This window comes from Podarcis pityusensis (genome assembly GCF_964106645.2).
Source record: "Podarcis pityusensis genome assembly, chromosome: 15".
NCBI classification, from domain to species: domain Eukaryota; kingdom Metazoa; phylum Chordata; class Lepidosauria; order Squamata; family Lacertidae; genus Podarcis; species Podarcis pityusensis.
Genome location: NC_138040.1, coordinates 41,546,501 through 41,573,287, shown reverse-complemented (window position 1 = coordinate 41,573,287; position 26,787 = coordinate 41,546,501). Strand labels below are relative to the sequence as shown.

General features: G+C 42.5%; 1 protein-coding gene across 2 annotated transcripts in view; it reads right to left on the bottom strand.

Annotated features, from left to right (window-relative positions):
• Positions 1-26,787, bottom strand: part of EBF2 (EBF transcription factor 2) — a 260,319-nt gene that overhangs the window by 49,276 nt on the left and 184,256 nt on the right. For both annotated transcript variants that reach the window (XM_080982465.1, XM_080982464.1), the window contains exons 8-10: positions 9,289-9,406; positions 4,251-4,381; positions 2,009-2,135 (exon numbers count right to left, since the gene is read on the bottom strand). In XM_080982465.1, the coding sequence (XP_080838591.1) occupies positions 2,009-2,135; positions 4,251-4,381; positions 9,289-9,406 (376 nt within the window). The remainder of the gene's footprint in view (positions 1-2,008; positions 2,136-4,250; positions 4,382-9,288; positions 9,407-26,787) is intronic.

Sequence of the window (26,787 nt, the reverse complement as noted above, 5' to 3'; positions counted from 1 at the left end):
AGAATCCGCTTGTGCAGAACTTCTATTTACACCCATATTTTCTATACGAAAAACCAAAAATATTATCTGCTATTATGAGTATTAAGAATTCTGCTGGATCAGATTGTTGTATCTATCAAGCACCTGGTTCCTCCTCCAGTGGCCAGCCTGATGCCTCTGTGAAACGCATGAGCTGAGCATGAGGCCTGCCTGTTGTGGCAAAGAGTGCCTTTTATCAATTTCATCTGGTTCACCTGCCATGGCAGTTCCCAGTTGTTAACTTTGATTTAATTTACAAAGTTCTCAACAACTTAGGTCCAGGGTTACAGGGTTCTACCTGAACCCTTATATCCCAGCACAATCACTGAGACTAAGGGTAGGCAAACTAAGGCCTGGGGATCGGATGCGGCCCAACCTCATTCTAAATTGGGCCCATGGATGGTCTGGGAATCAGCATGTTTTTACATGAGTAGAATGTGTCCTTTTATTTAGAATGCATCTCTGGGTTGTTTGTGGGGCATAGGAATTTGTTCTTTTTCCCCCTTCAAAATATAGTCCGGCCCCCCACAAGGTCTGAGGGACAGTGGACCGGCCCCCTGCTGAAAAAATTTGCTGACCCCTGACTGAGACCATCCGCAGAAATGTCATTGGTTGCGCTGCAAGTTGGTGAGGCTCATCTGACAGAAACAAGAATCCGAGCTTTTAGTGTCATTGGGCCAGTCCTGTGGAATATCTGTCAATGGAGATCTAGCAGGCACCTTCTGTTTTAAGGTTTAAATGCTTGCCGAAAACTTTTCTGTGTCACCAAGTTCATGCAGGCAATTAAGAAAATGTATTTCCTTAATAGTTGGTAATCTCTGGTTTTATTTTTTTTACATGTTTTTAAATATTTTATATAAGTATGGTTGGTGTAAACCACTTATATATGTGTGTGTTTATGACATAGCTGTACAGTGGACGCTCGGGTTGCGAATGTGATCTGTGTGGGATGCACGTTCGTAACCCGCAGTGTTCACAACCCACAGCACATCTGTGCACATGCGGGTTGCAGTTCTGTGCTTCTGCACATACGTGACTGCCAAAACCCGGAAGTAACCCATTCCGGTACTTCTGGGTTTTGGCAGTCCGTAACCTGAAAAAATGCAACCTGAAGCATCTGTAACCCGAGGTATGACTGTATATAAATTATATCTAGAGCCAATACACGCCCAAGAGTATACTACTGGATCAGTGTGCTCTGAAATGGTTCAAACTCAGTAGTGCTGGCACAATCCATTCTACCACAAAACCCTACTGCTTCTGAAAGAAATGCAGAAAGGTACAAGCGGGGGATCCCACAGCTGCAGTCCAAAATGATACAGCCCAGGCATAGGTGGACCACCCTAGGCAAAATAAATTAGGCCTACATTTAGTTTGTATCATTATTACTCATGAGAAATACAAAAAACTCTTGTGACAGCTCCAACTCCAGCTACGTGGGGTTCAAGGGAAAATGGCAGCAGCAGCACCTCTACCAAGAGCTGTGCTCCAAGCGGAGATTTGTGGCTGCATCTAGTCACCATTTACATTTCCCCACAATGCCCCTGAGCTAAGTTACATTGGGATGGCAGCGCGATACCGCTACGCAGTGTTAGTCATAGTGTTGGGCTGGGAAATGATGCAGGGGGTGTGAAGGACAGGTGGACAGGTGTCAGAGGCCCTGCTCTGGTGCTGGGGCCTCAACAACTGTCCAAGGACACTGGGTGCTGATGTTGGTCCTTCCTCATGGTCTGTTGTTTATTCTGATATTTCAATGTGAGATCTCAGGACAACTAAATATAACCAGTGGGTGGGGTGGGAGGCAACCAGTGCAAATGTTGGGAAATAGCCAAAAAAGCAAAAGAAAAGAAAATGTCCATTTTGAAACAAAAAGCTACATTTTGCTGCTGCCCCCCAAAAGATCCATTTTCAACACAACTTTACACTTTAGTAATTTAGAACAAATAGGTCACCTGGACTTAGTCCTTTGTGATACACAGTTTTCACATACCTGTATAAATAAATCTACCAGGGGCTCCTTTGCAAAACTGCTTGGATTTATATGATAATGTTACTTCAACGACACCAGGGATGTGACGAGGGGGCGTCTGGACACGGATGGCATGAGGGGTGATCAGCTGGGAAGATTCAAGGAGAGAAAAGAAGTAACAGTGGTGAAGCATTTCCACAGGACCCTTCACCAGTCTCAGTTTGTGCAGCTAGAACAGGGCTGGAGATCTGCTGGCCCTCCAAGCTCTGTGGGACTCCAAATCCCATCATCTCCAGCCACCATGGCCAATAGTCAGAGATGATGGGAGTTGTAGTCCAACAACATCCAGAGAGCCAAAGGTTCCCCAGGCCTTTTCTACATAAAAATGGACATTAAAATTCAGCAGAAATAAACTTCTCCAGGTCAGCAGGCAAAACACACACCTTTATTTACTCAGGTTAATGATGAAGGTGGGGTGCAAAAATCTGCCCATTTCAGTTTATCGTTTTATCCAATCTTAAGATGAGTTTGCCCCATTTCCACATAAATTTGCTTTTTTTAAAGAAAAAGTCTGAACAATTTGTATGAATTTTCACATTTCTCCTAGTATACATTTTGTCTAATATATGCATTCTAAAACAATTTCCTCATATATAATACATTTTCTTAAATTATTTTTTTCTAAGATGCATATTTCACTAATATATGCTTTTTGTGTGCAAGTGTTCTTTAATATATGCTATTTGGTGTGTATTTTTGCATAAGGAACTGGACTACAAATTTCAGAGAAGTGACTTGGGAAGCTCAGCCGTGTTTCAGTTTACGTCTTAGTTCAGGAAGGTAAGTAGGTCTGCATTAAAATGTGAACAGAACTAATTTTACTCCATCTCTAGTACTTTTTGTTTTCAGTACTGAATAATTTGAGTCAACTTTTTATATATGTGAAGCCTGATCAAAAAAGTTCTGAATTACCTGTTTTTGTTTCATGAGAGGAACCAATCCACTAAATGCCCTCACTAGTTCTATTTTTCATTTCCAAATTTTGTATACACAATTTGTGATAGTTTTCAGCACCTTTGTGCCTTCCCCTTGCACCTCTTCTATGGAGCTAATGCACAAGTGTGGCCATGTTGACAAAACACTGCCCAAAAAAGCTACTGTTGGTGGGATTTGTGTAGGACTGTCTGAATTTCCCTGGGGGTGGGCAAATTGTTCTGCCATTTCAGGCATGGCATGAAGGGTGGGTGGGTGGGAAGCAGCTTGTCTTGGTGCCCACAATGTCTACATCAACAGCTCCTCCTTTTCTGCCCATTGCTGCCTATGAGTTTCGTCTCCTCTTTTCCCGCAAGCCCCCCTCCACCACCTACTATATATTTCAGAAAGCTGTTTGATCAACATCAAAATGCTTTTTTCAAAGTGTAAAGTGGCACACTTGGCCACCTTGTATGAAAACTGAAGTTAAGCCAACCCTCCTCTGAAAACCTTGGTTTGTCTGTCCCACCCCCATAGCTGTATTAAGTATCTCCACTTCCATGGGAGGCGTGAGTGGTTCGAAACCAATGCCTCCACTTGAAGTAGGCCTTTAGTGGAACATGAAAGCTACAGCAAACTGCAGAGATGGATTGGTGTGTGAGAGAGAGCAGAGGCAGTTGTGTCCCCTGGCAGTGGCTGTGCACTTGTAGGGATGGAGGCAAGACAGAAGTGAGGTTAAAGGAGCTCTGGGTTGATGGCAATGGTCTATGGCGCTCCCCTGTCCTTGCAGCAGCCTCACACAACCTCATCACCACTGCCACACTCCCCAGTGGGACATTCCCATCATGAAACACTGGGGGTGAACTGTACAAAATTGTACAAAAAATGGATATTCTCTCTCTGTTAGCAACCCGTTGATTATGCCATTTGAATTTTACCACCTGAGAAATGATAAATATCGTATGGGCCTGAATATAAGCCACACCTTTAAAATTCAAGGGAGGGGGAGGGGGAAAAAGACAATATCCAAATATAAGCTGCTCCCTTAAAATTCCGCAGGCACTCACACCCGCTCTGTTTTAGAATATGTCTGTTTCAGCAGCGATATTGTAAAAGCCAGTTTTTGTAAGGTTGTGAATTTAAGCCATACTTTAACTTTTCATGGTCAGAATTTGGGGGGGGGGGGAGTGTGGCTTATATTCAGGCCAATACCATAGAACCAATGCAAGCTACCTTAGCTCTTTGAGAAGGATAGCTTGGCAAGCAATAACCAGAAAGCACGCTGACCTACCTCACTCCATACCAGCATGGTCCCAAATACGACCTGTAGCCCATCAAAGAAGTTGTCTCCTATAATGATAACCATTGCTCCACCTGTGGTCCAGCCTTCACTTGGGCTAATTGCTTTGATGCAGGGAGTGGCTACAGGATAGGAGAAAGGGGAAGGGAAGGCAAAAAGAGACATCAGAGTCGCTTTTCTAGCAAAGATTAATAGCTTTATTGTACCAAGAGTTTTGAGCCTTCCCTGCAGGGAAGATTCCAGCCATCTCCATTTTGTTACAATATAAAGCTGACATACCAATTGCAGCCAGTATTGTTTACTCCAGGGGTTAAAACCTTTGGAACTTCCAGATGTTATTGGACTCCATCTCCCATCATCCCCAGCCATGATGGGTCAGTGGGAGTCAGGGATGATGGGACTCATAGTCCAGCAACATTCAGTGGGCCAGATGTTCCCCTGGCTACTAGCCATGTTGGCTGTGATTGATGAGAGATAGAGTCCTACAACATCTGGAGAACAGCAAAGTAAATATTAGCAGTGAAAGGTGGGTTAAATAACAATCGTTCTATTGCCAGAAACTTCAGAAAAGTTAACATTTTCTCCCCTGGGCTTTTATAACATAGATATAAACTCTGTGGATTCTGGAAAACTTCTACATTCTTCTTTGCCATCCTAAAAAGTTCACTTGCTATCATTCAATTGCAGCAAATCCAGACTACAAAAATATATTGGTTCTACACCAGTTTAACTCTTATGGCATGCCTAATGAATTCTGGGAATTGAAGTCTGGTGTGGGTGCTGAGAATTATCCCTTAGACATCCCTAGCCTGTGAAAAAGATGAATCTCGTGTAAGGCATCAGTAAAAAAAGAACTGGAAATAAAATTGCAATGCTTTCATACAAATCTGGGGTACAAATTCACCATGGGGAAGAAAAGGGCAACACAAAATATTGAGGAGCTGGAGAAAAACTCCCCTATGAAAACATTTGGGCTTCTGGATTGGGGTGGGGGGCTGGGAGGCAAGGCTGTGTATACATAAAATGATGCCTCATTCAGAAAGTGAATGAAGAGACATTTTTTCTGCCTCTCTCTTAATTAATACTAGAACCTGGAGTCGGGGTCAGCCCCACCACTAGGGCAGTGGATGAGCAGGGGTGTGTGTGTGTGTGCTTTCCCCTCTGTTGTGCCACAGATGTGGCCCTATGCTTCCAGGCTGCCCTGCCTTGTGCTCTCTAATCCAGCATGCCATCTCAGGTGTGATGGAGGATGCTCTTTCATCACCATTTAACGGACAGTCCACTCAGCTTCTGCATATGGGATGGGGAGAAGGGCACAACCTTCTCCTTTGCCGCAGGCAGCAAAATGTCCTGGGCCAGCCTTGCCAGGGGTCACACAATGTGGTGGGAAATTCAGGACACACAAAACAAAGCCTTTTCTTCACAGGGCACATAGTTTAATTATGGATTTCATTTCATGAACGCATCTGGTTGACCACTTTAGAAAATGGGATACTGAACTGCATCGTTTGCCCCAGCAGGTCTCTTCTTGTGTTTTTATGCTCTTACTTGGGATGACCAACTCTGTTTCTCTCAGCTTCTATCCCCCCCCCCCCCGCCAGTCTTACATTCAGTTCACTAGATTCCCACATCAGTTTGCATTGTTATTATTGTTCTTAAGAAAAACAGTCCTTGCAAAAATTCAGTTTTATAATGCATTTTTCGGTTGGGGAACAGTATTGCAAACTTTGGAGGAGGATGCATTTTGAAGGAGAGCTGTATTTACATATGTACATTGTTTCAGGAAGTGTGGATGAGGTAGATTCATGTTAAAATGAGAAGCAAAGTGGATTCTGACCCCCATCCCATCCCTAGTTCAGATATGCCCTTCTAGTGAGTGTGTAGGATATTCATCGCAGAATAACTTTGTACATTCCCTGCTAGAAGTTAAAACTTCTAATGCTGGTAAGGTGACGCCTGTGGAATCATGTTGCCTTGCACCAGTCCAAAAAATGTTAATATCTGTCCGACTGGAGGGGTGGGGGTGGACAACCAACAGAGCCAGCTGCAATGAAGTATGAATTAGCTCAGCGGTAGGTCACATGTTTTGCATGTGGGATGTCCCAGGCTCCTTCATGGCATCTTGAGTTAAAAGAGCTCAGGTAGCAGGATGGTGAGAAACCCCTGCCTGAGAGTCAGCTGCCAGTCAAAACTGATAGTAATTGATTAGATGCATCAGTGGTCTTGAACCAACATAAGGCAGCACCAAGTAGAAATATAAGCACCAGTGTCAACAGGCTAATAACAACACACAACATTTATATTAAGCATTTTCACTGTAGTCCTGTACATATTTGCTTGGAAGCAAGTCCTGCTATAGGTGTGACTTCCTAGTAAGTGTGCCTAGCATTACATTCTTAAGCATGTGAGAGTGCAATCCTATCCGTGTCTACTCAGAAGCAAGTTCAACTCTGTGAAGCCCCAGGGAATTTGATGGTGCAATATAATTTAAAAAACAAATAAAAACAAGTAAGTACCAATAGGCTGGGTTTATTAATGGTTTGCATAAGTAAAACAAAAACAAAAACAAAAAAACATCTCCTGCATTCATCCCAGTATTTCTGCAAGAGATATCTACATTTTACATCTTGTGTTTTGTCCCTGGTGTATTTACATTTTAATGACTGTGTTAACCCCCCCTTCCCCCCCAAGCCATCCAGGGGAATATAAACTGAAGAGCTGTATACAAATGTAATAAATAGATCATAGGTAATAAAATTCATTTTAAGAATTTCTGGCTTTCATAGGATAGGGTATTTCCCTCTACACACACACACACACACACACACACACACACACACACACTCCCCCTCCCTCCAACCTCTTTCATACGTTCAGGGCCTCTGGACTATACATCCCATCAAGATCCCAATATGGTTTTCCAGTCCATAACCAAAGTCAATCCATCACTCCATTCCCAATGTTGACAAGGTCAGAGGTGGAAGGGAGCTTTGGCAGGGCTCCAAAAATACGAGACTCCTTTGAACAGCCAGTCAATCACATTCAATCAGTCAAGGAAAAACTGGAAGGCTTCCTAGCTTTGGAATCTTGGGAGTTTCCTTCTACCATTTCACTGCCCGCTGGGGGAGAATTAACACTGCTCCGAATTCTTTACTGATTCAATCATTTTCTTCCAGTTCATTAATTCTCCTTTGGGTTGATGCAGGGCACATTTTAAAAGGGAGGGACGCAACAAAACACCCTAATGAAATAATAGACTAACTTGTCTCTTCTCGTAACGTCACAAAGTCTTCTCACTTTCACTAGCTGCAAGGACAGGGCCAAGAGGGGCTTCTCTAGTTATTTTTAACTGGTGCCAGAATGGGGCTGGCAAGAGTGTAGGCGATTATCCAATTTGAAGCTTAGCAGATCCAGTGATTTGTAATTGCTTGAAAATACAGCCTGCAGACGATGGTGATTCCTCGCTTAGCCAAACAAACGAAAATCAATTAGTGTCAGTTCCCTTCTGCGCATTGTTACGTTTCCCGCAGTTTGTTTAAGGGAACGGCTGACACTTTTTCATACACATCTTGTGCTGTTACATTTCTGTTTAACTAAGATGTCATGTTGCTTGATTTGCTCAAAATCAAGTCAAGCCCAGCTGAGCAATGAAGTCTGAAATTCTTTTGTGGAATATTTAGCACATTGCCTCTCAGCTGCTCTGTCCTGAAAAAGCAACTAGAATGCAGAGTGAGACCGCCAGATTTTAATGATACAAAAGGGTTGGTCAACTTTAGACGTTATGCAGGGTTGCTGATCTCACTCACAAGGGTTGCCTCCTTATGAAAGCAAGGTAATCCATAAGCTGATGGGAACATGGGGAACTGTCATAATACGCTGATTGGTCCATCCAGAGCAGAGTAGAGGCTTTCCAGGATATCAGATCAGGCTTTCTCCCAGCCATATGAGGAGATAGCAGGGATTGAAGCTGGAATTTTCTGTATTCAAGTTATGGTCTTTCCCTTATATTTAATCAGACCATTGGTCCACCTAGCTCAGTATTGTCTATACTGACTGTCAGTGGCTATCCAGGATTTCAGACTAGGATCTCTTCCATCCCTGCCTGGAGATGCCAGGGCCTAGACCTGGGATCTTCTGCATGGAAAGCAGACGCTTTTCCCTTCGGATCTTAGCAACATTAGTAAATTAGCCAAACTAATTGCTCAACTACACACTACAGAGAAGGGCCAAGCTAACATGTGATATTAATGGAATAGATTTCCTTGGAATGCAAGCTATTCCTTGCCTTAATTTGCTCATCTGGATGGAGGATACCAAGGAGTGTGCGAGTTTGTGTAGAAACCAGCCTACTGTCCAAAAATAACTTTTACATTTGTTGCTCTGCCCTCTTTTGCTTTTTGCCCCACTCACCACTGGGAAGAGGCCCTTGGATGGTTGTCCAGAAGGGAATGCAACCCTCTGGCTGAAAAGGCTTTCTTGCCCCAACATAGGAGAAATATAAATTTGCAAGCAACAATTCAAAAATGACCTTTCCAGTTGGGATGAGTGAGACCTAGCGCTTATGTGTGCACATTTAGATTTTCACTATAAGGTAGGGTGCACCCACCATGCCTCCAATCGGGGCTTTAAAACACAACCCTGTGCAGGTTTTCTTGGAATTAAGAACCATTGAGGTGCCCAAGAGTAAGTAAAAAGGCTATGCTTGCTCTGTATAGGATTGCATTGTTAATGTTTGAAGGCACAGAGGGGGGTGAGGAAGGGTTGACAATTGGTAACTCCAGCTGTCCATGGCAACACACTTTTTAAAAGAGACCTTTAAATATTTTGAAAAGGAAAAGAGGGGTAAAAGAGCTATAGGGAGTTACTTGGGACAATTACCAGAAAATCATGTGTCTCCCTGGTAAATAGCATTTGCATTCCTTCTTCATCTTGCACACACTGCTGTTTTCTCTCCACCTTAATTATGTGACATATTTTGGGCAATACTTCCCTTTCCTTCCCCTTCCCCACCCCAGATAAAGGGCCATACCTTCAGACGGATCAAGCCTTCTCGCCCTCCGTCCGTGTTTTGAGTTGTTGTGAACAAACATGTTGTCAGATACCGCCAGTACATGCCCATCGACATTCACCGTTGTTGATAACACAACCTGCGTATTAAAAAGGCAGGGGGAGACAAGGCAGACAAATTACTTCCAGAGATCCATGTTTGATGCATTAATTAATCAGCTGAGTTTAAAATTCTATTCTATTTTGGCAAAATGAAATTGTGTCCTGTGGGGCTTATTCCTTCATTGAGGGACAAGATCTTTCTGCCTTGCATTAATTTCATTTAGCAAAGCATCCTAAGAACTGGAAGACTCCTTGGGTCTTGGCATCGTAATATGCCAGCGAACTGCAAATGGACTTAAATTTCATTTCCTATATCAGAAAGTATCACAAACTCTTTTCAGATGTCCTAAAAGGCCCTATTTTGAATACATATAAAAAGAAGCCTTGTCAGTCAGAGCACTGGTCCATCTCGTTCACTTCTGTCTACATTGACTGGCAATGGCTCTCTGGGGTTTCAGCATCACTCTAACCAACTGAGCTATTCAGATGCGAGTCCCTCCCTCTCCTACCTGGAGATGCCAGCTATTGAACCTGGGACCTTCTGCGCACCACAGCACTTCCCCAAAGATGGGTGGATGGGACTGTGCCATCTATTGATCACAGAGCTAATGCACATACAAGCTCTATGCACTACTGAATATTCAGGAAAAAGCAAGGTCCCTAATCCAGGATGAGAGGTACCACAGCTCCAGATACCAGTTACTGGGGGAAGTCAGTGGGGAAAGTCCTGCTTGTGTGCACTGCCTCTTTTACTTCTGATAGGGTGGTCATGTATCCTAATTTACATGCAAGTTGCAATATACAGAGCCTGTTATCATGTAGTCATTGGTGATGTGGGTGGGGTGAACAATAAGCATTCTTTTCAGTGCCAGGTAAAAACATTATTGTTTAGACAAACCTACCCAGATGCTTAGAAGGTTGTTTTTAATTTTAATCTGTTTTAGTATTTTTTGCATGTTTTAAAGTATTGTTTTTTAAAGTATTGTTGTAATTTTTTTCATTATTTCATTTTTTTGCAAACTGCTTGGATGCTTCGTTTGTTTTTTTTTGCAATGAAGCAGTGCAGAAATTTATGGAATAAATAGTAAGTAAATAATAAACCCACTGCTCCTCCATGCATTTTTGAACAGTCTAAAGAAGTACTATGCAAAGCAAGTCCATTTCTCAATGCACACCTGGGTAGTGCAGCCATCAGCAATACTGCACCTGTAAGCATTATGGAACATCATATTTAAAAGGCATTTGCCTATGAAGTCAAGGACTCTGTGTACATTTTCCCAAATCACCCTAGCATGGAATACCAATCAAGCTTTGAAAATCAATAGAACAGACAAGCTGGCCCTTACAAATGCAGCACTGGCAAAAAGTCAGGCTCTAGCAAACAGAGAACTCCCACAGCTGTAGTAAACATAACCAAAGGAATAGAAACTCACAGCAGAGGCAGAGGGACTTACCTACGTGGAGGTTAGCCTTCAGTAAGAGGAGGTTGTAGATAATTAGATTAGAACCCAGAATAGGTAAAGGTAAAGGGGTAAAGGGACCCCTGACCGTTAGGTCCAGTCACTGACAACTCTGGGGTTGTGGCGCTCATCTTGCTTTATTGGCCGAGGGAGCTGGCATTTATCCGCAGACAGCTTCTGGGTCATGCGGCCAGCATGACTAAGCTGCTTCTGGCAAAACCAGAGCAGTGCATGTAAACGCCATTTACCTTCCCGCCGGAGCGGTACCTATTTATCTACTTGCACTTTGACGTGTTTTTGAACTGCTAAGTTGGCAGGAGCAGGGACCGAGGTATGGGAGCTCACCTAGTCGTGGGGATTCGAACCGCCAACATTCTGATCAGCAAGCCCTAGGCTCTGTGGTTTAGACCACAGCGCCACCCGCGTCCTAGTAGAACCCGGAATACCTGAATTCAAACTCCTATTTAGCTATGCTGCACACTAGGTGATATTGGCCCCAGTGTTTTTTCTCTCCCTAGCCCACCTCACAGGGCTGTTTTGAGGACAGACATAGTACCAGTAGTACCAGGGGCATATTCAAAGGTGAACTTTCTGAAACAATAACCATTGTTAGAATACATGCCCCACACTGGGCAAAGGATTGCTGCATTGTAGGGGGCAATGGACTAGATGGTGCTCATGGTCCCTCCCAGCTCTATGATTCTATGAGTCTATGATCCTTCAAAACTCACACCTATCCAAAGTTTGCAAAGCAGTCGTCTGCCAAAGCAACATGTACAAATATGCACATACTAAAAGCATGTGTATACAGTATATGTGCATATTACTGTAAATAACATAGAGAAATGTATTACGTTAGTAGAAATTTCTTTGCAGAAATGTATGTATTTGCAGATATCAACTGTATAGGAGAAAGTCAGACAAAAATACTGACAGTTTTCCAGAGGACTTTTTAAAAATGTAAATTGCAAACTGACATGGAAATGTGGAGGACTAAATTTAAAACTGGGACAATAAGAAATTGAAGCACTTGCTCTGAGCAATGAGAGCATCACTGAGGGAAATGAGGGGAAGCCCCTATGATGTTAGCTAGCATGAGAGTCAGCACATGCCAAGCCCTTAAACAGCAGGGGGAGGGTATCGCCTTTGTGCCCTGCTGAGGAGCTTGCTGGAAGCTGCTAGCAGCTAGCCACTGTGGAGAAAAAGATTGCTGGACTAGAAGGACCTTTGATCTGATCCAGCAGAGCTTTTGTAATGCTCTTAAGACTTTTGGCTACTCCTGTATTTATTAAAGAACACCCAGTGCATTAAAGATCTTAAATGTGCAAGCAAGAGGCACATAACAGCTCACCTTGCAATTCAGCAGGATGAAGTCATCAAGTTACATAAAGTACACCCTTTCTAAAGGGTGTCTGGTAAGCTTGTTTTGGTCAAGAATCAGAACATAATTCTCAGGGTGTTTTTGTAAGCTGGAATTTATTCCAAAGCACAAATCATATGATGAGAGTAGTCATATATGAATGATGCATGCCTGTATCAAACATGTACTAGTTTTGCTGCTCTCTTGTTGAGTGTTACTGGTTATAGCATGGCTAAATTGAAATGCTAGTAGTAGCAGTAGTAACAACAACAACAATGAATATCTGAAAGCTCCTGAACGTCAACATTTGCAAGTAAATGCTGCAAATCCCACACCAAAAATTTATGAATAACCAAAAATGAAATGCACCAGTGAACTTGACTGTGACCTAAATAATCACACAGTGAGCTTGATGGCTGAGTGGAGATTTGAGCCCCAGTCTCTTGGGGCTTAGTCCAACACTCTAACCCACTACACCCCATCTGGGATTCAGTCACAAACAGTTAGACATTTTCTGTAATATCCGTCTTGCCAGTTTTGCTGGCAAACAATGTATGAACAAGGGCTTATATTGCCTCTGCTCACTGACTTGCTGCAATTTGTACATGAGTGCAACCATTAATATATGATTCTATTGACATGCATTCTATTACACAGCAGGTATCTTATTGCTAAAGAACAACCAGATGCCTCTGGGAAGCCCACAATCAGAGGACAGGAGCAAAAGTCCTCTTCCACCTAGATCTCCAACTTTCAGAGCCTCTGACCTGGAAGGGAGCTGTATATCCATTGTTATCCTCCATGAATTTATCAAATCTCTTTTTAAAGCCATCTAAGTTAGTGGTTGTCACTATGGTCACATCCACACCAGATATTTAAAGCAAATTTAAATCACATGTCTTTCCCAAAGGAATCCTGGAAATTTTTGTGTACCCCTCACAGAGCTACAATTCTCAACACCCTCAAAAAAAATAAAAAAATACAGCTCCTACGATTATTTTTTTTAGGGGAAGCCAAATGCTTTACATTGCTTTAAATATTTGGTGAAGATGTGAACTACATCTTCTGGCAGTGAATTCCATAGTACTGTGTGAAGAAGTACTTCAGCTTGTCTATTCTGAATCGCCTTCCGGTCAGTTTCATTGGATGACCCTGAATCAGTGGCGGAGAGCAGGCGAGGGTGCACATCCCGGGGCGGAGCGCGCTGCCTGTAGGGGTGTGGTGCCCAGCATGGGGGGGGGGAGCCGCAATGGCACCCTGGGGATCGTGCTGCCGGGGTGGTGCGCTCCCCCCACACTCCTCTTCCTCCGCCAGTGCCCTGAATTCTAATATTATGAGAGAAAGCTCTCTCAATTCACTTTCTCTCCACTGTGCATAAAGTTAAGGACCTCAATCAAGCCCCCTCCTGTCACTATTTTCCTAAACTAAAAAGCCTCAAACATTGTAACCTTCCTTCATGCAGGAAGTGCTCCAGCCCCCTGATAATTGTGGTTGTCTTATCTGGCATATTTTCCAGTTCTACACCTCCATTTTGAGATGCAGAGCCATACAATGAATAGATTCTCCCAGAGTGGCTGGGGAAACCCAGTCAGATGGGCAGGGTATTACTATTATTATTATTATTATTATTATTATTATTATTATTATTATTTTCCTTAGTTCAATTCCACCATTGTTCCTCCTGGCTCACACTGCCTGCGCACTCCCAACCAGCTCTTCCAGGGGTCTTGATCCATCGTCTTCCGAGGGCTGAATGAGGCTGCCACATCTGCTTGAATGCAGCTAAGCCCCTCCCCCAGCCCAGCCCAATTGGCTGGCAAGCCAAGGGGGCAGCGCGGTAGCCTGGAGATGACGCAGGGGGCCGAACATGCCCCTCTGCTGCCGCAGGAACAGTTCCCGCTCACAATACCTCCCCTCTGTGAGGAGGAGAGGCTTTGTTTGATCAACGTGCAGAGGGGAGGCAGAAGAAATGGAAAGAAATTACTCCTGTGGCAAACTTTGCAGGTACAACAGTCTCCACAGTGTGCAGAAATCAAAACAGAACAACTGCAGGCTCCAGAGGATTTTGTGGCGTGTCAAGAACCCATGCCCCCACATCATGTTGAATAATAATACATGGACACCATATTTTAGGTTAATGGGCAAAATTAGGCCACAACTTTATTGGTTACATAATGTGAGTGGTATTGGCTTAGGCATTGGAATTGAACTGACTATATCTGACTCCTGCCCACCTGCAGGAAGTCTCACAAGGGTTTACCACCAGTAGGGGGAGCCCTGTTGATGCACATCAACTAGGATCTCCCCCAGGGTCACCGATAGGGGTCGTGCCATGGCCCTAGCCACCGTCTGGGCTTTGGACAGAGACCACACCCCTTGGATTCCTTTAACAGAATACCCTTTAGTATGAAGGGGCAGGTGATGGCCACACCTCCCCTCCCCTGAACAAGGTTTTACCAATGCCTAACCACCAAACCTTACAAAGTTGTGACAATTGCTACGAGGTAGGCAAAAACCAAATGGCCAGTGCCAATTTGCCAAGTGGAAAAATTCCTACCAGGCCCCTCAACGGCGACCAACCAAGGTCCATAGCAAGGCCAATATAGTCAATGCATGAAAAGAGGGCGGGAGATCTGCGGAAGCCGGAACAAGAGGGAGATCCCCTTGCCGCACTGCGGTTTAAAAGGGGGGTAAGCCACACCCCCGGCCGGCTGGATTGGCTGGCTAGGGGCCATGTCGCAGGGCTTCGCCGGCCTCCGATGTGTGTGGAGGCCACATGATCCAACTGCAACACCATCCCACTCGGAAGTGGAATGGCTTTCTAAAGCTAATCTGGAATCCTGAGTTGAGGTGATGTTGGGTTTGTCCAAAGCAAGGCAGGGATGGTGAAGCCCTTCATGGTGCCTTGGTGAACCAGATTTTTTTTAAAAAAAAACCCTGCAGAAAAGCATCTGCTAAAAGTGAAACTATATCTCTAAGCTTCCCATAGAAGGAAGAGGTAAAGTTGGAAAGAGGAGTACAGGAAAGGGAACAGCTTTGCAAAACTGAAACGTACACCTCTATCAAATGTAAAAAATCCAGGATCAGCAGGGGGAATGGGGAGCTCCTTTGCAAATTACAGGTCTACACTGTAATGACAGGAAATGGTTTTACCAGCATTCTCCTATCCCAGTGTTTTGAGGAAGGGAGCAGATTTTCAGGAGTGAAACCTAAGTCTTTAAGCTTACAGAAGACAACAAGATGGGGTTAAGGATGGGGCAGCGGGGAAAGCTCCTTTGCAATTGACTGGGCTAGTGTTGGTTATAATCAGACAGAATTATTTTACCTGAAAAGCAGACATCTTTTATTTCCTCCCACCTCAAAATCAAATTTTCTTTATTTTTTTAAAAAGGTTTTACCCCTTATGGTTGTGAAAAGGGGGCTCTTTAATGTTGCCTCTAGCTGCATGGGAGCCGTAACTGCCATATGGCTAAAGTAACGTCAAAGGCTGCAATCCTATACACATGTAAGAGGAATCTCCTGGTGGATCAGACCAAAGGCTCATTTAGTTCAGCATCCCGTTCTCACTAGATGCTTATGGGAATCCTGGAAGCAAGACATTAGCACAACAGTGCTTTCCCACTTGTGCTCCTCAGCATACTACTTCTGTTGTTGAAGGAGGAGCATAGTCAGGCTACAAGGCGTTGATAGCCTTGTTTTCCATGTATTTGTCCAAACGTCTTTTAAGGTGATGGGCATCACTACATCTTGTGGCATCAAATGGGGAGTTATGTCTACCCCAGGATCATGTTGGTTGCCCTTTCCTGAACCGTTTCCACCTCTACAATATTTTTTGGGGGGTGCAGTGGCTAGCACTGCACACAGCATCCCAAATGTGGTCACACCATAGATTGCTATAATGCTATCGTGATATTGGCAGCCTTGTTTTCAATTCCTTTTGTAACATGGACTTCACCTTTTTCACAGCTGCCACACACTGGGTCAACATTTTCACTGAACTATCATGACTTCTCTTTCCTGGTCAGTCACCACTAGTTCAGGCACCATCAGTGTGAGTATGAAATTAGAATTTTGTGCCTCATTTATGTAGATTGGAATCATATTTCTCATTTTAATTCAATTCACTCAGTTTCGAGAGGTTGTCTGGGGGCTCCTCTCAAACCCAGCTCACCGTTCACCCCAATTATTTATGAACAAATTAAAACACAGAGATCCCAATGACAGTCTTGGACAGATTCCACTACATCCCTCCACTGTCAAAACTCTCCATTTATTTCTGCTCTCTTCTTCCTGTTACTGATCCTATGAGAACCAGTTCTCATGCCCCATGACTGTTCATCTTACTCAGGGACATTTTCAGAAGTCCAAGTACACAATGTCTATCCATCTGCTTACTTACCCACTCAAAACACTAAAGGTTAGTTAGATGGGAGTTGAGGAAGCTATGCTGGCAATACTTATTATGTTTGGTAATTCTATCTTTGACAAAGATTTTCACCAGTTTTACCAGAAAGATATTAAACTAACTGGCCTGTAATGTCTCACCTCAATTCCTAATAATAATAATAATAATAATAATAATAATAATGTGTTATTGGTCAGGTATGGGTATTAATCTTAAGGTATGGATGTTTATCTTACTTTTTTTGTAAGAAAATCACCAATTTCACATTTGAGTTAAGAACTTCTTTAATGTCATCTGGATTTGGTGGTTTGTTCATTTTTTATTTGTCAGTACAGCCTAGAGCTTTTTCGCTTATCACCCACTATTTTTATTTATTTTATTAATTAAATTTATTTTCTGCCCTTATTCCCAATGGAGCCCAGACTGGCATTGGCCTTAATGCCCCAAGAGTTCCCCTGAAGGATTAAGATTAAAAAGTCAAAACTAATTATACTAGAATTCAGGGACATCCAGCGAAGCTGAATGTTGGAAGATTCAGGACAGATAAAGTACTTCTTCACACAGTGAATGGTTAAACTATGGGATTGGCTCCCACAAGTTGTAGTGATGGCCATCAATCTGGATGGCTTGAAAAGAGGATTAGACAAATTCATGGAGGAGGAGAAGGCTGTTGCTGGCTACTAACCATGATGGCTACATTCTTCCTTAATTGCGGGAGGCAGTATGCTTCTGAACATCAGTCTCTGGGAATTGAAAGTAGGGAGAGGGCTTCATGCTTAGGTTCTCATGGGCATCTCATTGACCAGTGTATAAATGGATTGCTGGACTAGATGGACCTTTGGCCTGATCCAGTAGGGTTACTCTTAGTACAAAATTTTAAAATTTATTTAAAATTTTAAATAATAGAGTTTGGCCAGTGCATCAGTTAACTTTAGAAGGAAGACAAGACAGCAGCCAGAAGCATCATAGCCAGACACTGGAGAGACCTGTCAGGAGCAAGCATGGACCAATGGTACCAAATAGTATGGGAAACAGTCCTACTAGAAAAATTAACCAATAAACTGAAACTGACACGGGGGCAAATAGAAGAAGATGCCTTTACCCCGGTATGACTCCCCTTTATCACATACACAGCGCAACAAGACAATGATAAAAATCCACCAACGGCATACAAATCAGTATGGCTAAGCTGATCCAAAACACCCCCCCACCCCCCACACAAATGAAAACAAAGACCAACACATCCAACCACAAATGAATAAGCACACCCTAGGCCAACCCCAAGCTCTCTCATCACCAAAGGAACACAAATGAACAGCAAAGAACCTGCACAAGCAACGTTGACACCAAACCCTACCTATAGTAAGTAAAATAGAAACATCGCCACCTGAACCCCCCATCTCCCCCCCACCTCTTTCCCCCTTTTCTTCCCAATGTCTCAACAAATGAAACTGATTTGTAAAAATGTTACATGGGGAAAAAATATACGAGAGACATTGCACACACTTTTGTAAATCAATAAAATCTTTAATAATAATAATAATAAATTAGGGGGGGGGAGAAGGAAGACAAGATACTCCAGACCTCAACAATCCATGGAGAAATTCAGAGGAGAATTTTGAAAGCACCCATATTCCATAGACCAATATGCATTCATTAAAGAATAAAAAGCTAAGCCTGTGTGAGAATATTCTCAAACCTGTGTGTCCCACTTTCAGAAAGAGAATTTCTGGCTTCAACAGCTGACAAAACTGTTCTTGGCCCACAGAAGGGAAACCTGCTCTCTGGGAGAATCTTATGCTGACTGAAAGAATGCTTTGTCTTCTCAAGATGAACTTAATTCATTCCAAAAGGTGCCTGTCATACTGCACATTAATGCTGTACTCGCATTCCCGCCACAAAATGTGTTGCTTTCATGTGCCAATAGATTTCATCATTGTGCATTTGGGTGGAGCTGGGACTCTGCTCCAAAGTGAACATTTCCCCTGTGACATAAGAGAGCCCAGTCAGATGCACTTCATTATTTTCTCTTAAACAATGGAAATAAATTTTAATCTCTTGCTGGCCAGCCCAGACCACACTTCAGTGGCAAGGGAATAAGGCTGAATTATTCCAGTGTCTGAAATATTTACAGGAAGATTTTAAATTGTAACCAAATGTAAATCAAAACGTATATTATTGCACATACATAACACACACACACAATTCCAACCATGCACAAGCAGAGACTATATATTATACACACCCACTGGGATAGAGGTATAAACTTATATATACACCGGAAGCATACAGTCGACCACAGATCATTCTAGCATATTTTTACATATATGTGTGTGTGCACGCTTAATTTAATATGACTGGAGGTAGCAGTGGCAGAAGGTATCAAAAAGAATCATGTAGTGGGAGATTTGGGGCCAGAGAAGATGTGATGTGGCAGCCATGTTTGTTTTCTCATGGTTCTGCCTCATTTTTCATATAAAGTAAGGTGAGGAAATATATTATTTTTTACAACAAAAACTGCATGTGGAGGAGGAAACCTGACTGCCCCACTGCCTTATTGCAGGCTTGGATGCTTTGAGCTCTTCCCTCCCCAGCTTGGTTCTCACCCAGTATCTCAGTGCCAAACTAGGAATGGTCCATTTTTTAAAATCTTTTGTGGGTGTGCTTCCCACCACCATGACAAAAAAAGAAAAATCTCTCAGCAGTTTCCATAAATTAGCATAAAATAGTCACCAAAAATACAGATAAAATCCACAAAATTTAAAAACAAGTATAAATAATAAAATGGTAAATAATACTAAGCATCATCTCCCTGACATTAATAGATCTATTCATTTACTACGCATTATAATTTATTTCAACATTATCCCAATTGTCTTGGATTTAGGGGGCTGGGGAGTTTCTCTTACCCCACACCTACACAGAATAATCTAGATAACGTTGAAATAAATAATTAGTAAATTAATTCACATTTTTGCAGTCTCTTACATACTATGGACGGTGTCCAAAGCACTCTTCTACTAGCACAAGTTATGCTTGTGCAGCAGAAATTTATCCGCTTCTCCTCCTCCCCATGAAACCCAGGACCCTTCCCAAATCTGCTCCAGAGGGTGTGGAGGAGATCCAGAAGAGATCTGGGGTAGCGTGGGGGAGGGGAGAAGTGTGCTACCATGATGGGTTCCTTAGCAGTACACTGGATACAACCCTATGCACTAGGCCCAAATATACATATATGTGAACAGCCCAGGTACACCTAACTGTGTATATTCCATATCTGCACTCTCAAACCTTGGCAGTAGTACTCTAGGACAGCAAGGGAAATGTTAAACAAACATACCTTTCAAACTGCCAAATCAGTATGGGCACAGCAGTCCCTGGCATATGTTGGTTCTAACATGTTTGTTACCGTTACAGCCATCATTACCATATGACATTCACAGCTCATAGTATGTGTGTCCACCAGAACAGTACACAAATATGCTGTGTATTGCAACAAAAATAACAAAACAGATTCCAGACTTTGCTTCTTGTAGTTTGGGCAACTAGAAGAAAATGGAGTATTCTGTAACATGGCATGGCTGATTGGAATCTTGAAAAACAACACTCCACATTGCAATATTTTGTTGCATATCCCAAGTGATCACTAAGTATGGAACATCCACACTCAGAGCCAGTATGCCTCTGATTAGAGGAACTGTACCTAGGGCTGACCCAAGGCATTTTGGCACCTGAGGTGAACCACAAAATGGCAACATGCCCCCCCTGGACCAGGGAAGAAGGGTGAGTGAAGAACAAAAGGGGAATAAAGATCTACATCAGGAAGAAGGGTGGGAGGAGACCAGCAGCACCTCCTAGTCACCAAGAATGCTGGCAAGGAGTAGGCAGATGCAGCCTCCAACAGCCTTAGCTGTTGCTGCCACCATGACAGCAGCATCAGTGGGCGATGTATTCCTTGGAGGCCAGATCTGCTGGCCCTGTGAATCCTGCCGCTTGAGGTGGTCCCTCACCTTGTTTCATGGATGGGTCAACTCTGAGTGTACCTCTAATTGTTGGATATGAGGGGCAAACTAGTACTGTGCCAAGATCTGTCTCAAAAGTTTTCTTCCTCTGTGAAAGAGGCTTCCATTTATGTACCTCATGGGCACTTTAGAACTTCATTGGAATTTTGGTTGGTCTTCAGTGTGGCATAAACCTGTTCTCTGACAGGTGGCCAACAGTAGTGTATGTGTTTTTCTTTCCATCAAAAATTTCTCCAGCACTCTACAGCCTTTTTGGTTGCCCTCACTTTCCATTCCACCCCATGGAATAAGTTACATCATGATGTCTTCCCTGGGTTTGGTTGAAGTGCAGACTCCCAAGAAGGCTGCAGAGTGCAGATCACTGGTGGGATGCTTTACAGAATGAAAGACGAGACACTCACAATGACCCCTTGGCCACTTGCATCCCACGAGAATTTCACCAACTTTTTATCTCCCCTTTGATAATTTTCAGGTGAAATTTCTTTTTTCCATTAGTTAATGGAGAATGGTCAGGGGGGAAACGCAGGAGACGTTTTCTGGCACAGGGCTAGAGAGAGTACTAGATGAATCTTCATCATGTTCCACCCAAGCTTTTCCTTCACCATGAATCAGTCGTCTTCTTTAAAATATACCTACTGTAGCTCTCAGTGACTCCTGATACCAGTTGAATGATTCCCGACTACTTTAATGATGATACGTTGGTTTTATCGTATATTGAATTCATTTTGAATTGCTGTTTTGTATTGAGTTGTTTTATCGTATTCTACCTTGGCATTATTGGAACCACCAAAACAACATATTTTACCAATGAAAAGCTGCTTAGCATTATGGCTAAGAAATTGTTCTTTAATCGAGACATAGCTCCACTCAAATCTCATGCCGAAAATAGACTACTGCCAAGCATGTTTTATACTGAAGAGTTAAAAGTCCATGATTTTTGTGTTTTGTTTTGTTTTTTTAAAAAAAGGAAGCGGACATTCCTCTATAGTCTCCAGCTCCCAGGCCCTCCCCCTTTCACCAGCCAACAGCTTTCCCCCAGTGAGCATTTCCTGGGTCATGGAGGGTGACCCTTTCCATCTGGAATCAATCAGTCAACTCCTGACAACTTCCTGAAACACCTCACTCCATTTCCTGTTCTCTCCCCCTTCTCCTTTCCCCCCTCATTCGCTTCACTCTTCAAAACTGCAGGCCGCAGCAACTTAATGTTAGAGGGTCAGGCACAGTTAGACTCCAAAACACTACACAAGAAAACCTTTGACCTTCAGAAATCTTTACATCTTAGCTAAACAAATCAAGGTCAATATTTCTTACCATTATCTTGTTAACCATTTAGGTGCTTTCCCCCTCCCTTCTTTTGCCAATGCCCGCCTCATGGCATATCCATCAATACCACTTGTTCACCCATTATCATAAAACATGACATGCTTTTGTTTTCTTTAAGGGTATTTAAGGCTGGTGAAAGGCATTGGACTGACATCCCTGGGGATCTAGGTCTGTTAGGATAACTGTTGAGCACCATAGGCAAGTATCGCTTGTATAGCTAAGCAAGATGTCGGGCTAAGGCCTTCCTGAAAGACACTTTTCTAGTTTGGGTTCGCTTTTGCCAGCCAAGATTAAACACTGGTGGCATGAATTTCATTCTTATGTTGTAAATATACACTTAATACAGTGGCTGAGTGGATCTGCCTTCACCTTTGTTCACGTATTCTCTCTCTCTTTCTCTTGCACTTTACAGATGCATCCAAGAGTGCATATCCCATTACGAGTTATCTGTTCACACTTACCTGTTCATTACTTGCTGGTTTTAAGATTAAAATACGTCTATGCATGCAGCAGAATGAGGTTGTAATCAAGTGATTGGGGTCTAAGAGGGTATAGTTGCTTGTCTCTCTCTCGAGTTAATCGCCAGCATTATTCTCTAAATTATGGGACCTCACAGGTGTCTGTTTTGGTCCTTAAAATTTCTTCTTCTTTCTGCAAAGCATGTAGGAATCACTCATTTATTTGCTCCCAGACTGATTGCCACACAGGCACCTGAGTTTGCTATTAGTGGGGACCACTGTGAGAACCAGCACTAATTAAAATATAATGGTGTCATGAATGTACTCCAAGGATATTCTTCTGCTAGAATTGTTCTGAGGTTTGTGTTCCCAATGAGTGTCCAGAATTTGTGCAGTCTATCTCATCCCTCAGTGAAATGGTGGGGGTGGAATCCTGTTATGGTTCCAAGAGAGGGGTGGGGATCCTTTATAGCACCGGACATCTGGAAATAATACGAAATTCATGATGTACTTTCCCTTATAACTGCTCAGTTACACTAACATATTTTTCTAGTTTGGCAAAAGTTGCTATGCTATTAAATTTTTAATATTTATTATTGTTATTTTCATCATGGGAAAAAGAAAAACAAGTCACAGCAGCCTTCCATTCTGCTCTCTCTTTCCATTCGGACAAGCTTCCCGAAGTTATCCATTGGGGTTCCAGTGTGAAAGGAAGAGATAAAATGACTAATGAATTTGTCTTTGTGAGTGTGCACCAATTTAGTTAACAGGGATTAACTCATTGGAAAAGACCCTGATGTTGGGAAAGAATGAGGGCACAAGAAGAAGGGGACGACAGAGGACGAGATGGTTAGACAGTGTTCTCGAAGCTACAAACATGAGTCTGACCAAACTGCAGGAGGCAGTGGAAGACAGGAGGGCCTGGCGTGCTCTGGTCCATGGGGTCACGAAGAGTCGGACACGACTAAACGACTAAACAACAACAACAACAACAACAACAACTCATTGTTCATACTGCCTAATCACTGAAACTGATATTTCTCCTTGCTTCTGTCACTGTTCTCTCTTGACAAAGAAAAGTGGCAGGACCAGGAGGCTTAGGAGGTTAGTAGTGAGTCCCCTTTCTGGGGTGTGGACCCATCAGCAAAAGCCTGATGGTGCCAACCCTGCTGTTGAAGAGTGTAAGATTGAATCAGAAAAGGACATCCAGTTTGTTAAACATAGAAAAGTTTTATATGCATAAAATGATATGGTTTGAATGCATTGCATTTAAAATGCTATGAAATAATTGATGACTCATCACTGGAATCCTAGAGATCTTTAACAGGAGGAGATGAATCCTGAAAAGTCAGTTGCAGCAGTAGCAGAAGCAAAAGCTCTGTGATGATGATACAAGTATGTTACTCAGGATCTCTCTCTGGGAACAGAGAGGAAAGTTTATTGAACTTTATTAAGGACTAAAAAGAATATGGAATGACATTGCTTAAGAGCAATGTGTTACTTTGCATTATGTAACATTTATTTGTAACTGTTTTCCAGTAAATCTTTGAAACTCATCCTTGTGGTGAAGAGCAAAATCATTTCTACTCTACACAAGGTCCAGATCAGGGATTCCACTTGCAACACCGTTCTGGCTCATTCCTTGTTTTTGCCTTCGGTTGCCCTTTGAGCTAGACCTTTAGCTTGCTTCCTCAGCCTTGTCATCCCACAGTTCCTGATTCAGAGCTCCTGGCTAACCTCATGCTGCTGCCAATGTCAAAGCTGTGTCAGCCACAGTTTCTCAGACTAACTTACCTCAGAGGAAGACATCAGCTGTGCCATAGTGAGCTCCTTGCTAGAATAATATATACATAAACTACAGTGTGGGTGTTGTGAAAGCGCTACATGTTTTGAAAGTGACCGTGCAGGAAAGAATGGGAAGATTCTGTCTCTTCAGCCAATTTGTGTGAATAAATGGGTGGAGGAAACTTTTTAATATATGTATATATAATGTTGAATCAAGTGACAGGGAGAACACGCTAAAGGGTTTGTGATAGTCATTCCAGATTATTAAGTCTGTAGTAAGAGAATACAGTCATACCTTGGTTGACGAATGCCTTGGGAGTTGAACGTTTTGGCTCCCAAACGCTGCAAACCCAGAAATGAGTGTTCCAGTTTTCAAATGTTCTTTGGAACCCAAACGTCCAACGTGGCTTCCTGCAACCAATCGGTTGCTCCTTGTTTTCTGAATGTTTTGGAAGTCAAACAGACTTCCAGAACGGATTCCGTTCGACTTCTGAGGTACAACTGTATAATAGAATGTAATTTTCGCTGCTGTGAAACGTGGCCAGAGAGGAGCTGAATACATTGAGAAAATGTATTCAGTCTCAAAAATCTGTCTCCACAGAGCTTTCAAATATGCCTAAGCAGTTTAGAGGATCAGAACTAGATTAATTTAACAACTTGCAGGAAATGTATTTGCCCCTCCCCCCTCCCAAATTAGAACCATGAAGGAGGAAAAAATAATTGATTTGGGATATCTACAAGATTTGCTCCTAGGCCATATATGTGTGTTGCTGTACATACAGACCTCTGGAGTGGGCAGACTGTCCCATTCTGTTCCAACCATCCCACATATGCAAGGAAGTGTCCATTCAGATAAGCTAGACCCATCTGGAGGAGCTACTCATGCATAATATTGTAATAAATCAATGAATTCGGGGAACTATTCATCCCAGTGTGCCTCAATCTACAAATGCTTGTGTAATTACAGTGAGTGTGAATTTTTAAGATTCATTAAGGGGACACGAGTCATTCAAGTATAGGTCATGTCCATAGATTTCAGTGGGTCTACTTTGTGTAGAACTTTGTTGTGTAGAACAACCAGGAAATTATACATCCTATTCTCCAAGACGCATCCTAGAAATAGTCAACTAGTTTTTTATCATTCAATCTCAATGCATTCGTGATATTTCCAATTAATTTGATGAAACAATGCCTTGTTAGAAAAAGGGGAGGGGTTTCCACAAAATAACGTCACATCACTGATCATGTCTCATGGTAAAGCTACGATACAGAATGACTCTGGCTGGGGAACTGCACTGCAAAATTCCAAGATGGGTGAGTTTAGAAGGTGCTCCAGTTCATGTACTGTTTGGGAAAGTACAAATGAGGTAGGTTTACCTTTAAATGTGAACTGATTTTCTCCCTGGACATGTACTGGCACCTAAAAAGCCTTGTGCCATATCTACATCAGTTACCTTCAAATAGAGGGTTCCCTTCTGACAGTGTTTCTAATACTATACAAGGTTACATGAGCACCCTACCACATATATATGACCCTTTTATAACCTGTACATGATCTGGCATAGATATAAAATTCACTCAGATCCTTTTGTTCCCCTCACCTACTTTTCTGTTTCTAAAACTTAATTAAATCAAGAGTTTGAAGAAACACCCCCCCTTTATTCCTTCATTCTGCATGTACAACACCTGTATCTTGTTTTAACAAATCTGAGATGGTCTTACATTTTTAGGATTGACACGTGTCCGTTGTAACCTAAATCGTAATCTCTGGCACTTTCATTATCTTTTGCTGATATAGGGCATATGGAAGAAGTTGGATGAAAGATAAAAGAGCATGCATTTTGGGGGCTGCAAAAACATTACTGATATTTTGAGATGATCTTCACACTAAAAACACTTGAATGGAACTCTTATCAGCATCTGTGTGAGAATAAGTTTTAGTATTTTTTCACATTCTTTAATAGACCATACAGAGTTTTAATGTGGGATCCAGGAATCTCTGGGCATCTACAGTGCATAATGAGTAGCAGTGGAAGGAGTACAGAAAAAAATACAGAAAGAAAAAATACCATATTCACCATCGCATTTTTAAAATTCTCTCACAAGGAGAGAATTAAACGAGGAGCAATTAAAGATCGATTTCCCCTTGCAATCTGAAATTGTACCAGTTATGTTGCGAGGACGGGTTTTGAAGCTATAGTCAAGGGCCCCACCCAGAAGAAGGAGCAAGCAGATCCTCAGTGTAGCAGAAATGATTTAACATATTTTGAAGTAAAACACATATTTAAACTGAAAGTGGTGGCCTCAGAAGACTATTAAGTCCAATGCAGCTGTGCTGAGGAATTGTACAATCTATTCTACCACCTCCAGACTCTACCACCTCATTTCACTCCATGTGTACACAAAGCCTTAACTAATTCCTCTTCAGATTTCAATCCAAGTTCTGAGTCTCAAACTTTAATAAATCAAAGGTACCCATACTATTCATGCAACTTTATTGGGGGCTGGGGTGACAAAATGTTACAACAGATGCAACATTCAAGGTTAAAAGTGATTTTTTTCAAGTCAGTAGAACATTGTATTCTTAGTGCTTGGCACACACGGGCTGC